This window comes from Globicephala melas, chromosome 14 (genome assembly GCF_963455315.2).
Source record: "Globicephala melas chromosome 14, mGloMel1.2, whole genome shotgun sequence".
Lineage (NCBI taxonomy): Eukaryota > Metazoa > Chordata > Mammalia > Artiodactyla > Delphinidae > Globicephala > Globicephala melas.
Genome location: NC_083327.1, coordinates 53,117,490 through 53,132,181, shown reverse-complemented (window position 1 = coordinate 53,132,181; position 14,692 = coordinate 53,117,490). Strand labels below are relative to the sequence as shown.

The following is a 14,692-nucleotide window of genomic DNA, read 5'->3' as shown; positions in this document are numbered from 1 at the left end:
TAATGATTAGTGATGTTGAGCATCCTTTCATGTGTTTGTTGGCAGTCTGTATATCTTCTTTGGAGAAATGTCTATTTAGGTCTTCTGCCCATTTTTGGATTGGGTTGTTTGTTTTTCTGATATTGAGCTGCATGAGCTGCTGGTATATTTTGGAGATTAATCCTTTGTCAGTTGCTTCGTTTGTAAATATTTTCTCCCATTCTGAGGGTTGTCTTCTTGTCTTGTTTATGGTTTCCTTTGCTGTGCAAAAGCTTTTAAGTTTCATTAGGTCCCATTTGTTTATGTTTGTTTTTATTTCCATTTCTCTAGGAGGTGGGTCAAAAAGGATCTTCCTGTGATCTATGTCATGAAGTTCTGCCTATGTTATCCTCTAAGAGTTTTATACTGTCTGGACTTACATTTAGGTCTTTAATCCATTTTGAGTTTATTTTTGTGTATGCTGTCAGGTAGCATTCTAATTTCATTCTTTTACATGTAGCTCTCCAGTTTTCCCAGCACCACTTATTGAAGAGGCTGTCTTTTCTCCATTGTATATTCTTGCCTCCTTTATCAAAGATAAGATGACCATATGTGTGTGGGTTTATCGCTAGGCTTTCTATCCTGTTCCATTGATCTATATTTCTGTTTCTGTACCAGTACCATACTGTCTGGATTACTGTAGCTTTGCAGTATAGTCTGAAGTCAGGGAGCCTGATTCCTCCAGCTCCATTTTTCTTTCTCAAGATTGCCTTGGCTATTCGGGGTCTTTTGCGTTTCCATACAAGTTGTGAAATTTTTTGTTCTAGTTCTGTGAAAAATGCCTTTGGTAGTTTGATAGGGATTGCATTGAATCTGTAGATTGCTGTGGGTAGTAGAGTCATTTTCACAATACTGATTCTTCCAATCCAAAAACATGGTATATCTCTCCAACTGTCTGTATCATCTTTAATTTCTTTCATCAGTGTCTTATAGTTTTCTGCATACAGGTCTTTTGTCTCCTTAGGTAGGTTTATTCCTAGGTATTTTATTCTTTTTGTTGCAATGGTAAATGGGAATGTTTCCTTAATTTCTCTTTCAGATTTTTCACCATTAGTGTATAGGAATGCAAGAGATTTCTGTGCATTAATTTTGTATCCTACTACTTTACCAAATTCATTGATTAGCTCTAGTAGTTTTCTGGTAGCATCTTTAGGATTCTCTATGTATAGTGTCATGTCATCTGCAAACAGTGACAGGTTTACTTCTTCTTTTCCGAATTGGATTCCTTTTATTTTTTTCTTCTCTGACTGCTGTGGCTAAAACTTCCAAAACTATGCATAATAATAGTGGTGAGAGTGGGCAACCTTGCCTTGTTCCTGATCTTAGTGGAAATAATTTCAGTTTTTCACCATTGAGAACGATGTTGGCTGTGGGTTTGTCATATATGGCCTTTATTATGTTGAGATAAGTTCCCTCTATGCCTACTTTCTGGAGGGTTTTTATCATAAATGGGTGTTGAATTTTCTCGAAAGCTTTTTCTACATCTATTGAGATGATTATATGGTTTTTATTCTTCAATTTGCTAATATGGTGTATCACATTGATTGATTTGCATATATTGAAGAATCTTTGCATTCCTGGGATAAACCCCATTTGATCATGGTGTATGACCCTTTTAATGTGCTGTTGGATTCTGTTTGCTAGTATTTTTGTTGAGGATTTTTGCATCTATGTTCATCAGTGATATTGGCCAGTAGTTTTCTTTTTTTGTGGCATCTCTGTCTGGTTTTGGTATCAGGTTGACGGTGGCCTCGTAGAATGAGTTTGGGAGTGTTCCTCCCTCTGCTATATTTTGGAAGAGTTTGAGAAGGATAGGTGTTAGCTCTTCTCTAAATGTTTGATAGAATATTCTGGTGAATCCATCTGGTCCTGGGCTTCTGTTTGTTGGAAGATTTTTAATCACAGTTTCAATTTCAGTGCTTGGGATCGGTCTGTTTATATTTTCTATTTCTTCCTGGTTCAATTTCAGAAGGTTGTGTTTTTCTAATAATTTGTCCATTTCTTCCAGGTTGTCCATTTTATTGGCATATAGTTGCTTGTAGTAATCTCTCATGCTCCTTTGAATTTCTGCAGTGTCAGTTGTTACTTCTCCTTTTTCATTTCTAATTCTGTTGAGTCTTCTCCCTTTTTTTCTAGATGAGTCTAGCTAATGGTTTATCGATTTTGTTTATCTTCTCAAAGAACAAGCTTTTAGGATCAATTATCTTTGCTATTGTTTCCTTCATTTCTTTTTCATTTATTTCTGGTCTGATATTTATGATTTCGTTCCTTCTGCTAACTTTGGGGTTTTCTTGTTCTTCTTTCTCTAATTGCTTTAGGTGTAAGGTTAGGTTGTTTATTTGAGATGTTTCTTGTTACTTGAGGTAGGACTGTATTGCTGTAAACTTCCCTCTTAGAACTGCTTTTGCTGCTTCCCATAGGTTTTGGGTCATCGTGTTCTCATTGTCATTTGTTTCTAGGTATTTTTTTATTTCCTCTTTGATTTCTTCAGTAATCTCTTGGTTATACAGTAGTGTATTGTTTAGCCTCCACGTGTTAGTATTTTTTACAGATTTTTTCCTGTAATTGATACCTAGTCTCATAGCACTGTGGCCAGAAAAGATACTTGATATGATTTCAATTTTCTTAAATTTACCAAGGCTTGATTTGTGACCCAAGATATGATCTATCCTGGAGAATGTTCCATGAGCACTTGAGAAGAAAGTGTTATCTGCTGTTTTTTAGATGGAATGTCCTATAAGTATCAATTAAGTCCATCTTGTTTAATGTATCATTTAAAGCTTGTGTCTCCTTATTTATTTTCATTTTGGATGATCTGTCCATTGGTGAAAGTGGGGTGTTAAAGTCCCCTACTATTATTGTGTTACTGTCGATTTCCCCTTTTATGGCTGTTAGCATTTGCCTTATCTATTGAGGTGCCCCTATGTTGAGTGCATAAATATTTACAATTGCTATATCTTCTTCTTGGACTGATCCCTTGATCATTATGTAATGTCCTTGTCTCTTGTAACCTTCTTTACTTTAAAGTCTATTTTGTCTGATATGAGAATTGCTACTCCAGCTTTCTTTTGATTTCCATTCCCATGGAATATCTTTTTCCATGCCCTCACTTTCAGTCTGTATGTGTCCCTAGGTCTGAATTGGGTCTCTTGTAGACAGCATATGTACAGGTCTTGTTTTTGTAACCATTCAGCCAGTCTATGTCTTTTGGTTGGAGCATCTAATCCATTTACACTTAAGGTAGTTATCGATATTTATGTTTCTATTACCATTTTCTTAATTGTTTTGGGTTTGTTATTGTAAGTCTTTTCCTTCTGTTGTGTTTCTGGCCTAGAGAAGTTCCTTTAGCATTTGTCGTAAAGCTGGTTTGGTGGTGCTGAATTTTCTTAGCTTTTGCTTGTCTGTAAAGGTTTTAATTTCTACCTTGAATCTGAATGAGATCCTTGCTGGGTAGAGTAATCTTGGTTGTAGGTTTTTCCCTTTTATCACTTTAAATATGTCCTGCAACTCCCTTCCGGCTTGCAGAGTTTCTGCTGAGAGATTAGCTGTTAACCTTATGGGGATTCCCTTGTATGTTTATTGTTGCTTTTCCCTTGCTGCTTTTAATATTTTTTCTTTGTACTTAATTTTTGATAGTTTGATTAATATGTGTCTTGGCGTGTTTCTCCTTGGGTTTATCCTGTATGGGACTCTCTGCGCTTCCTGGACTTGACTATTTCCTTACCCATATTAGGGAAGTTTTCAAGTATAATCTCTTCAAATACTTTCACAGTCCCTTTTTTTTTTTTGTGGTACGCAGGCCTCTCACTGTTGTGGCCTCACCCGTTGCGGAGCACAGGCTCCGGACGCGCAGGCCCAGCAGCCATGACTCACAGGCCCAGCCGCTCCACGGCACGTGGGATCTTCCCAGACCAGGGCACGAACCTGTGTCCCCTGCTTCGGCAGGCAGACTCTCAACCACTGCGCCATCAGGGAAGCCCCTCAGTCCCTTTTTTTTTCTCTTCTTCTTCTGGAACCCCTATAATTCGAATGTTGGTGCGTTTAATGTTGTCTCAGAGGTCTCTGAGACTGTCCTCAATTCTTTTTTCTTTATTCTGCTCTGTGGTAGTTATTTCCACTATTTTATATTCCAGGTCACTTACCCATTCTTCTGCTTCAGTTATTCTACTGTTCACTCCTTCCAGAGAATTTTTAATTTTATTTATTGTGTTGTTCATGACTGTTTGTTTGCTCTTTAGTTCTCTAGGTCCTTGTTAAACGTTTCTTGTATTTTCTCCATTCTACTTCCAAGATTTTGGATCATCTTTACTATTATTACTCTGAATTCTTTTTCAGGTAGACTGCCTATTTCCTCTTCATTTGTTTGGTCTGATGGGTTTTTACCTTGCTCCTTCATCTGCTGTGTATTTCTGTGTCTTCTCATTTTGCTTAACTTACTGTGTTTGGGGTCTCCTTTTCGCAATCTGCAGGTTCGTAGTTCCCGTTGTTTTTAATGTCTGCTCCCAGTGGGTAAGGTTGGTTCAGAGGGTTGTGTAAGCTTCCTGGTTATGCAGGTTGGTTCAGAGGGTTGTGTAGAACTGGTGCCTGTGTTCTGGTGGATGAGGCCGGATCTTGGCTTTCTGGTGGGCAGGACCACATCCGGTGGTGTGTTTTGGAGTGTCTGTGAACTTATAACGATTTTAGGCAGCCTCTCTGCTAAAGGTGGGTTTGTGTTCCTGTCTTGCTAGTTGTTTGGCATAGGGTGTCCAGCACTGTAGCTTGCTGGTCGTTGAGTGGAGCTGGGTCTTAGCGTTGAGATGGTGATCTCTGGGAGAGCTTCTGCTGTTTGATATTACGTGGGGCCAGGACGTCTCTGGTGGTCCAATGTCCTTAGCTCGGCTCTCCCACCTCCGAGGCTTAGGACTGACACCCGGCTGGAGCACCAAGACCCTGTCAGCCACACGGCTCAGAAGAAAAGGGAGAAAAAGAAAAAAAGAAAGAAAAAAGGAAAAAATAAAATAAAGTTATTAAAATAGAAAAAAACTATTAAAAATAAAAAATTAAAAAAAAAAGAAGGAAAGAAAGAAGAGAGCAACCAAACCAAGAAACAAATCCACCAATGATAACAAGTGCTAAAAACTACAGTTAAAAAAAAAAGTCAGAACCCTAGGACAAATGGCAAAAGCCCAGCTATACAGTCAAAATCACACAAAGAATCACACACATACACACTCACAAAAAGAGAAAAAGGAAAAAAATATATATATATATATAAAATTTAAAAAGGAAGAGAACAACCAAATCAGTAAACAAATCTACCAATGATAATAAGCTTTTAATACTAAACTAAGATAAACATAAAACCAGAAACAAATTGATGCAGAAAGCAAACCCCAAGTCTACAGTTGCTCCCAAAGTCCACCACCTCAATTTTGGGATGATTCATTGTCTATTCAGGTATTCCAGAGATGCAGGGTACGTCAAGTTGATTGTGGAGATTTAATCCGCTGCTCCTGAGTCTGCTGGGAGAGATTTCCCTTTCTCTTCTTTGTTCGCACAGCTCCTGGGGTTCAGCTTTAGATTTGGCCCATCTCTGCATGTAGGTCGCCTGAGGGCATCTGTTCTCTGCCCAGACAGGATGGGGTTAAAGGAGCGGCTAATTCGGGGGCTCTGGCTCACTCAGGCCGGAGGGAGGGAGGGGTAAGGAATGCAGGGTGAGCCTGCGGCGGCAGAGGCCGGCGTGACGTTGCACCAGCCTGAGGCACACCGTGCGTTCTCCCGGGGAAGTTGTCCCTGGATCATGGGATCCTGGCAGTGGCGGGCTGCACAGGCTCCTAGGAGGGGAGGTGTGGATAGTGACCTGTGCTTGCATACAGGCTTCTTGGTGGCTGCAGCATCAGCCTTAGCATTTCATGCCCATCTCTGGTGTCCACGCTGATAGCCATGGCTCGCACCCGTCTCTGGAGCTCGTTTAGGCGGTGCTCTGAATCCCTTCTCCTCGTGTACCCCAAAACAATGGTCTCTTGCCTCTTAGGCAGGTCCAGACTTTTTCCCAGATTCCCATCCAGCTAGCTGTGGCACACTAGCCCCCTTCAGGCTGTGTTCAGGCAGCCAACCCCAGTCATCTCCCTGGGGTCTGACCTCCAAAGCCAGAACCTCAGCTCCCAGCCACCACCCGCCCCAGGGGGTGAGCTGACAAGCCTCTCGGGCTGGTGAGTGCTGGTCAGCACCAACCCTCTGTGTGGGAATCTCTGCGCTTTGCCCTCCGCACCCCTGTTGCTGCACTCTCTTCTGTGGCTCCTAAGTTTCTCCCTCACCACCCCTGTCTCTGCCAGTGAAGGGGCTTCCTAGTGTGTGGAAACTCTTCCTCCTTCACAGCTCCCTCCCAGAGGGGCAGGTTCCATTCCTATTCTTTTGTCTCTGTTTTTTCTTTTTTCTTTTGCTCTACCCAGGTATGTGGGGAGTTTCTTGCCTTTTGGGAAGTCTGAGGTCTTCTGCCAGCATTCAGTAGGTGTTCTGTAGGAGTTGTTCCACATGTAGATGTAATTTTGATGTATTTGTGAGAAGGAAGGTGATCTCCATGTCTACTGCTCCGCCATCTTGAAGCCACTCCCAAAATACTTTCTTAAAGGACTGTTTTAAATTATAAAGTGAGAGTATCAATTTGCCTTCACTACTGCTCAGTTGGATGTTGTACTGTTTTTGTTAATTAAGTAGATTAAAAAATAGTGCTTTTAACTTGTTATTTTAATTTTTTGATTACTAGCACAGAAAATTATTTTTACTATATTTGTTTACAAGCTGTATTTGGAACCATTCTTTTTCTAGAAACTAAAATCATTAGTAATGTATTATTTTATGATTAAAAGACTAAAAGATGAATAATAGAATTTTACCAAATGCCAGGAGTCCCTTTAGAGATTAACTCTGCTGTCTTGTCCAGTTAATTAGATGAATAAATATATGTTAAATTAAAAAAAAGAAAAGTGATTAACTAGGGAGCATCACTGTGGATTCATTATGTACAAGTTATGGTACGTTAACCTCCTTTCTGGATAAAATTACAGAACTAGAAAGAGAATACAAAAGCTACTTTAAAACATCAGGTATGCAAACTTGAAATCTGTTCAGATAGTACATATAGTCTATGAAGCAATCACTATGTACTGATAAACACAGGATATTATACAAACTTTATGATTTATACTACTAACAAATTTTGCCTCCCCAAATAACATAAAGCAGGTAGAATCCCACTCCTCTGTATAGGTCTTATAGAGGAATAAACCTAATGAGAGATAAGTGTCCCCACTGAGGGGTGCCTACAATCCCCTTTCGTTCCAACTAGGGGAAGGGACGAAAACCACGCCCATCATGAGCCACAGCCAGAATGAGAGAATGTACACCAGACCATGAAGTCCTCTACCTCAAGACCAAGAAGAATGGGAGGTTTGAACAACTAGTACCTTCTCTGTTTTCCCTTTTGTCTATGCAACAAATCATTTTCTTAATCCCTGGCATTAGAAGGTGCTGAACTCAGATGAATCACATGGACAGACCAAGAACTAGCATAGACTATCAGTAAATCAATGAAGGTAGTCCAAAAGTCATTTTGCAACATGGGTGACACAAATTTGAATAGAAGGCATCACTGGACCTCAGAGTCAGACCACAATTTGTTCTTCAGTTCTTCCAAATAGCAGCTGTATGATTTTTCTTTTCTTTACAAGAAGCTTAACTCCTTTGACCCTCAGTTCCCCCACCTATAAAACAGGAATCAGCTACCTCACGAGATAAGGTCTGTAAAGAATGGAGCAAAGAACCTAGGCTGTTATTAAAGGAATCAAGCTGATGATGACCAACACTATCCTTGAAGCCCAGTGAGTCAAGAAATCAAGTGAGACTGACAAAGTTATAATACTTAAAAGAAAAAAATGAAGTTATAGATTGTCTCTTGAACTAGAATGATTATTGTTCATTCTGTACTAAACCATATTATGAAATCAGCTTTACATTTAAAACAGGAAAGTGTGCTGCTCTTGGAATACATTGTTAGAAATTAGCAACAGGTTAAAGCACAAATGTTCTAAGAGATTTTTTTAAAAAGTGAGGATTATTGGAAATTTTACAACATAGAATTAGCACCATTACCTAAAATCTAAGCAATGATTTAAAGTGAGAGTAAATGTGATAATCCAAGTTTCAAATTTAAAAGCAAAACACATATTAAAATACAATATCAACCTACTTGGAAAAATCAAAACACAAGATTTTTATTCATCATATGGCAAACCCACTTTCCAGTTGAGAATCTTTTTATATCAGGAATAGAAGAATTTATATTAGACATTGGATATAAAAATATGGCATGATCTGATGCATACCTGATACATTAATTCATGAGCTTTTCAGTTCTTTTAGCCACTCTTTCATCCATTTAGTTTGCTTCAGAACCAGCAATGAAACCCAGGGGTCTGAACTTTACTTTTAGTACAATAAGGCAGCTGCCAACTAAAACTGGCCCTGATTAACTGCACAGAGGTAAAACCAGACCACACTTGCACTCAGTCTTTATTTTAAATCATAAAGGCAGCTACTCATTATAGCTTTCCTGCCTAGCAGTTCTCATACAGTAGATGGGTCCATAAGTGTAGACTGTCCTTTTGATTGCCTTCCCTGAAGAGATCCTATTTCACTCAATTCAATATTTATTAAACAACTAATATATGCAAGGCACTGAGCTATGTAAAGATAAATATATATTTATCCTGAGGGAGCTTAAGCTCTACTAGAACTAACATTTAATCCAGTAACTGAAAAGTGAGGTATACAACAGTGAGTGCCCTTAAAGAAGCAAAGAAGTATTGTACCAGAGTACAAAGGAAGAAAAGATTACTTCAGTTTTAGAAGAAAAGTTTCAATGGAAATTCATTTAAGGGGCTTCCCTGGTGGCACAGTGGTTGAGAGTCCACCTGCCGATGCAGGGGACACGGGTTCGTGCCCCGGTCTGGGAAGATCCCACATGCCGTGGAGCGGCTAGGCCCGTGAGCCATGGCCGCTGAGCCTGCGCACCCGGAGCCTGTGCTCTGCAATGGGAGAGGCCACAACAGTGAGAGGCCTGCGTACTGCAAAAAAAAAAAACAAAAAAAAACAAAAACAAAAAACAAACTCACTTAAGCCCTGAAACACAGGGAGAATCTGTACAGAGAGAGGACTTTCACTTCCAATGATGGCAAACTAGGTGATTCAGATTAAGCCTCCTGCTGAAAAGAATTAAAAAAAAAAAACCTGACTTCTGCTTGAAGGCATCAAGAGATTACAAAAATTACCAAACCAAGATCCCGGAGAGGACAGAAATCTCAAGGTGCAGCCACTCTCTCCCTGGGACATTTACCAATTCCAAAAGCAGCTGTGAGGGCGGACAGCCCTTTGGACAGCTTAATGGAGCTAGAGGAACAAAAAGAGTATAGGGCCAACAATGAGAAGGAAAGGAAGTTTGATAATCCACCCAGTTTAGACTGGCATCCCCAAAAGCTACACACACTAGCAGTATGTGCAAATCAGAACAGAAACAGAACTTAATGGCTGAAAACGAGTTCAAGTGATCCTAGTGTGTTAATGCTCCTATATTCTTCAAGAGGATTTACATCATCCTAGCTCTCACTTATTTTTTCAAATAAATTTTCAAATATATCTGGTATATATTTAACAAACACCCAGCACACACATGAAAAAGAACCAAGAGAAACAATACATAAAAGAAACAGACCCATAGGACCCCTTTTTTCAAGTACATACTTTAACATAACTGTGCTTTCTATATTGAAGGGGATGAAAGACAAAATTAAGAATTTTGGTAGAGGATTAAAAAAAAGGAAATTGCACATCTGAAAAAGAATCAAGTGAAAAATATAAACCTAAAATAAACAAATATGTGGGCAAATCTAAATGAATATTGACGATATAAAATCAGTAAAACGAAGAGTGGAATAGGAAAGACCCAAACAAGAGGGCATCATCATTCAGGGAATAATGGGGAAGTCTATTTTGGCTGCACTGTTTGTGGGAGGAGCGGGTGGGCGGATACAGAGGAGAAAACCATGCAACTGCAGGCCTTGAATGCCAGACTAGAGTTTCAGCCTTGGGACAATGGAGACAGAAAAGATGGCTGAGCTTTTGGAAGTTTAAACTGGCACAAGGGAAAGATACTAAGAAGAATTTAAGAAAGAAAAAACAGGTAAAACCAGCAAATACTAGGGATGCTATTTTTAAGACTGCAGCTTAACCACTCCATTCTCCCTGCATTATCTGACTATAGGCACTCACCGTCCTTGGCTTCTCTCTAGTTCCACCCCAGTATCCTCTAAGTGGTATCCTTTCTCTGGTACTCCAGAACTATCTTTTTAAAACACAAATGATTGCTAGTCACTTAGTGATTTAAAATGAAAAAATGTTTGTCACTTTCTGGCTTAAAAAGGAAAAAAAAGAAAAAAGAGTCAATGGCTCTCCATTAAACCTAAAACAAAATCCAAATTCCTTCCAATGGTTTCACAACACTCCAAAATCTGGATCCTACCCACCTCTCTAGCCTCAGTGCCCATTACTTCATCCTCCTTCCCCTCACATCCCCCACACAAACCACCACAATCAACCATCCCTCTGTGCCTCTATACTTGCTTTCATTTCTCAACGCACCTGCCCAGCAACACATTAGTCCCGAATCAATGCCACAATCTTCCTTCAAAACTCCCAAGGCCAGTGAGTTGAACACAACTGAAGAAAATCACAGAATCTTGGCACAATTACAAATACATGCTCTTCACCCTCAGCTGCGTTTTCAGCCTCGCTCTAACACCTGAGTTCTTCTCTACTCAACTGTTGTAGCTCATCAGCTCCCTCTTTGCTCTCAATGATTATTTCAGATTTTACTATTTTTCTCAGTTTCTCCATTCAATCGCTTGGTCCCCCATCTTTCAAGAAATAACCTTGACTCATTCATTACCCAGAAAACAGGCCCTGAGGCAACTACCCGCACCCATCTTAAGTCCCCTCCGCCCACACTCCCCTTCTACTGAAAGGCCAACACCTCCCACTGTGTCCTTATATCCATTTTCCCCTTCCCTTCAGCCTACAAACATGCAAATTTCTCCAAGAGGGATACAGATCCTCCCTTGACTCTAGGGCCCCCTCAAACTGTTAACCAATCCCTTACTTTCCCTTCTTATGTTAAGAGCAGTCTATCTCCCCTTCCTCATTTTCCAGTGACCACTAAACCAAGCAATCTGGCTTCTTCGCCTAAAACTACACAACCACACTAGCAAAATCCTAAAACTTTACCCTCTTGATTTTTATGGTCTCACATACTTCCTATTCTGACACTTGCCTATCTTCATGACCTCCTTTTCCCAATTCCCCTTAATATCAATGCTTCCAAGTACCTGCATTTGGCCCACCACTCTTTTGAAGCTATGCTTTCTCTGAATAATTTCATTTTCTCTCCTAGAGTTCATATGCAGAAGACTCCCAAATATTAATTACCAGTACATGCAGCTCTATCAACGTCTGTGCATACTCATATTCACTGCCTCCTGGTCATCTCCATTTGATGTTACACAAGCATAACCAATTCAGCATAACCAAAATTTAAATCATACAGCTGCCTGTGCTCTCTATTTTAAGTGGAAACACCCTTATATCCATCCCAGGAATCATCCTTGATTGGTCCCTCTTGCCCCCACCTTCAATCAATCATCAAGCCCTGATGATTTTATCACCTAAATATATCCCCAGTCTATTCCATCCTCTTACCCCCTGCCCTAGTTCAGGCCTTCTTAATTTATTAACAAGACTATTCCAACAGACTCAACTCCTAACTCCTTATTCCTCTCAACTCCATCCTCCGTACTTCAGCCAAAGTGATTTCTTTAAAAAAAAAAATCTGATTCTGTCACTTCCTTAAAATTCTTCAATAAAGTCCCCTTCTAAGATCCAGAGTATTTAAGGCTTTGCATTTTCTGAACCCTACCCTCCTCTCCTGCTCTCTTCTTGTCATTCTTTGCTACATATTTGGTAGTCAGGTAATAATGAATAGCTTGTAATTCTAATTTGCTTATGTCTCTCCTTGGCCTGGCTAACTCCTACTCTTCTTTTATGTTACAGTTCAAGTGTCATGCCGTCCTGGAAGCCATCTTAACGGCCAACATCACCCACCCCTCAGGTGGATCATATTTCCCTTCTATATGCTATTTCCCTACCTATCACTGCACTTACCAACATTATTTCATAGTGCTACGTTTATGCATCTGCTCACCCCTTAGCCTAAACAGTAAACTCCTTGAAGACAGAAACTTTGTCATCATTATATCCCCAGAGTCCAGAATATTCGATTACAGGAACTCTGAAAATGTTTCTTGAATGAATAAATAAAACAATTTCCCCAACTTTTCCATCATCTAACCCTACCACCCACCATCACCACCATTACGCCAACCCCCACGAAACCTGACCCGCATATTCGACACTTAAAACGCTACCCTGAGTACTTCTGTCAGCTGTCTCTATTCTCTAGACGAAGAGCTCCAGGAGGGAGAGGACCGGTCATATTCACCTGCCTGACTCCGGTACCTGGCACATGGACTGAAGAATGAATGAAAATGCTTAGCAAGGCTGAGAGGCTGTCTCGGACTTCTCTCTCACACCCTCCGCAGAGTTCAGACCAATCCCAGGGGCCGAGGGACTGGGGGGACGCGTGATCTCCCCGACAAGCACAGACCCCCCACTGCCCGCGGGCTCGGACGGCGTGGGTCGCCTCCGCTCGCACACCAATCTCCACCCCGCCGTCCTCTCCAGAAGAAAGAGGTGGAGGTCACTGCGGCGCTTACCGGCAGGCGGAACTCCAGGTGTTCCTGTGCCATGAGCAGAAGATACCTGTTCACGGGTCCCGGCAACGCCATCGCATCAGCCCGCGGCGCGCCTGCGCCACCGAGGGTGTCTCACTCTTTTCTTCCCCTACAGACCGCTTCCGCTAAGGCAGAGCCTGAGGAGCCAGAAGCGGAAGTGGGGAGAGTCGGTTCTCTCCGGAGGTTCCCGGCTTGCGGGATATGAGCCCCGCAGTTCCGGGAGAGGTTTCTTCTGCTGCCGGGTGCGTTCTGTTTGAGGTCCCGGTGTACCAGGAGCTGGTGTGAGAAGATGTGTTGTGTTCAAGAGCAGGTTGCGATGAGACAGTGTAGTTCCCAATGATCCTCCACCTGGAATGTACTTTTAACTTCCCCTACAACTCTTCAAATTCCAGGTCTTCGAAACTGAACTGAAATTTCTGTCTTTTCCCTGCAGCCTTCTCTAACCACTCCAGGCTTTGGGGACTGACTTAGCTGGACTTAGCTATACTTATTGAAGTATAGTTGATTTACAGTGTTGTGTTAGTTTCTGATGTACAGCAAAGTGATTCAGTTATACACATATATATATATTCATTTTCATATTCTTTTCCATTATGGTTTATTACAGGATATTGAATATAGTTCCCTGTGCTATGAAGTAGGACCTTGCTGTTTATCCATTCTATATATACTAGTTTGCATCTGCAGCTTTTTCAAAAAATTGTACTGGAAGGGGCAGAGAGGTTCAAAGTCTGCCTTCTAGACAGATGCAAAGCTCCCCAAGGCAGATCTCGTAGAGACCTGGCCCCTCTTGTGAGATTACTATTGTGTAAGCATTGGAGCCTCTGGTATAGGCTGCTGCTTATTAAAAAACCAGAGGTGTTCCTGGGAAGGACCAGGAATTGGAAAGGAGAATTTGGAGTTCTGGTTAGAACAGGTCACTACAATGTTGAGACTAGTAAGACACAGTCAGTGAAGAAAGAAAATTAGCGAGTTGACAGGTCCCAGTGGCAGAAGTCACGTGTAATGTCAAAGTTGCCCATACATCTGACTAAACATCTATCATTTGAAAAGGGTTTAGGTGTCCCTATGGTTTAGAACCATAGGGATGTGTGAACCAATGAGAGGGAGAAAAGCTCTCTTCATACATAGGAAGACTAGATTTTTGCAATGAGTAAAAAACAAGGGGTTTTTAAACAGTTTGGAGAGTAAAGTTTTATTGTTACAAGTCATATAAGAACTATGGAAACTTCACTATTGTGAAGCATTCCTGAGGGAGTTCTATTTCACAAGATTCCAGAAGGGTCCTCAGCATCTTCAGTCTTCATGAAGATAATTCAGGAAGAAGAGAAGAGAGGAAAAAACACTGGCTGCTCTCAGGAAACAAAACTGAACAAGTTGGGACTCTGAGACACCTGTTCAGACATAAGCAACTGCAGTGGATTTAAATATGATTCAGCTCCTCAGTCCGGAACCTGTGCTCCACAACGAGAGGCCACAACAGTGAGAGGCCCGCGTACCGCAAAAAACAAAACAAAACAAAACAAAAAACTATCACAACATTCATAAATAATGCTTTTGATACTATTTTAAATATGGTTCCGGACGCGCAGGCCCAGCGGCCATGGCCCACGGGCCCAACCGCTCCGCGACATGTGAGATCCTCCCAGTCTGGGGCACGAACCCGGATCCCCTGCATCGGCAGGCGGACTCCCAACCACTAGCGCCACCAGGGAAGCCCTATTTTAAACATTTTAAAGACAGGTTATGAATTAGCTTTGTACTGAGCTAATGTTATAGATGACTAGAGAGTTACC

The 14,692-nt window shown here is 41.1% G+C and overlaps 1 protein-coding gene across 2 annotated transcripts in view; it reads right to left on the bottom strand.

The window, feature by feature from the left end:
* TRMT11 (tRNA methyltransferase 11 homolog) overlaps positions 1 to 12,989 on the bottom strand; it is a 63,347-nt gene extending 50,358 nt beyond the window's left edge. The window contains exon 1 of one of the 2 annotated variants that reach the window (XM_030853523.2): positions 12,879 to 12,989. In XM_030853523.2, the coding sequence (XP_030709383.1) occupies positions 12,879 to 12,950 (72 nt within the window). In that variant the 5' untranslated portion in view covers positions 12,951 to 12,989. Of the gene's footprint in view, positions 1 to 4,455; positions 4,564 to 12,878 lie in introns of those variants that run through there. The other variant, XM_070043458.1, reaches the window with a different exon arrangement.
* Between the last annotated feature and the right edge of the window lie 1,703 nt (positions 12,990 to 14,692).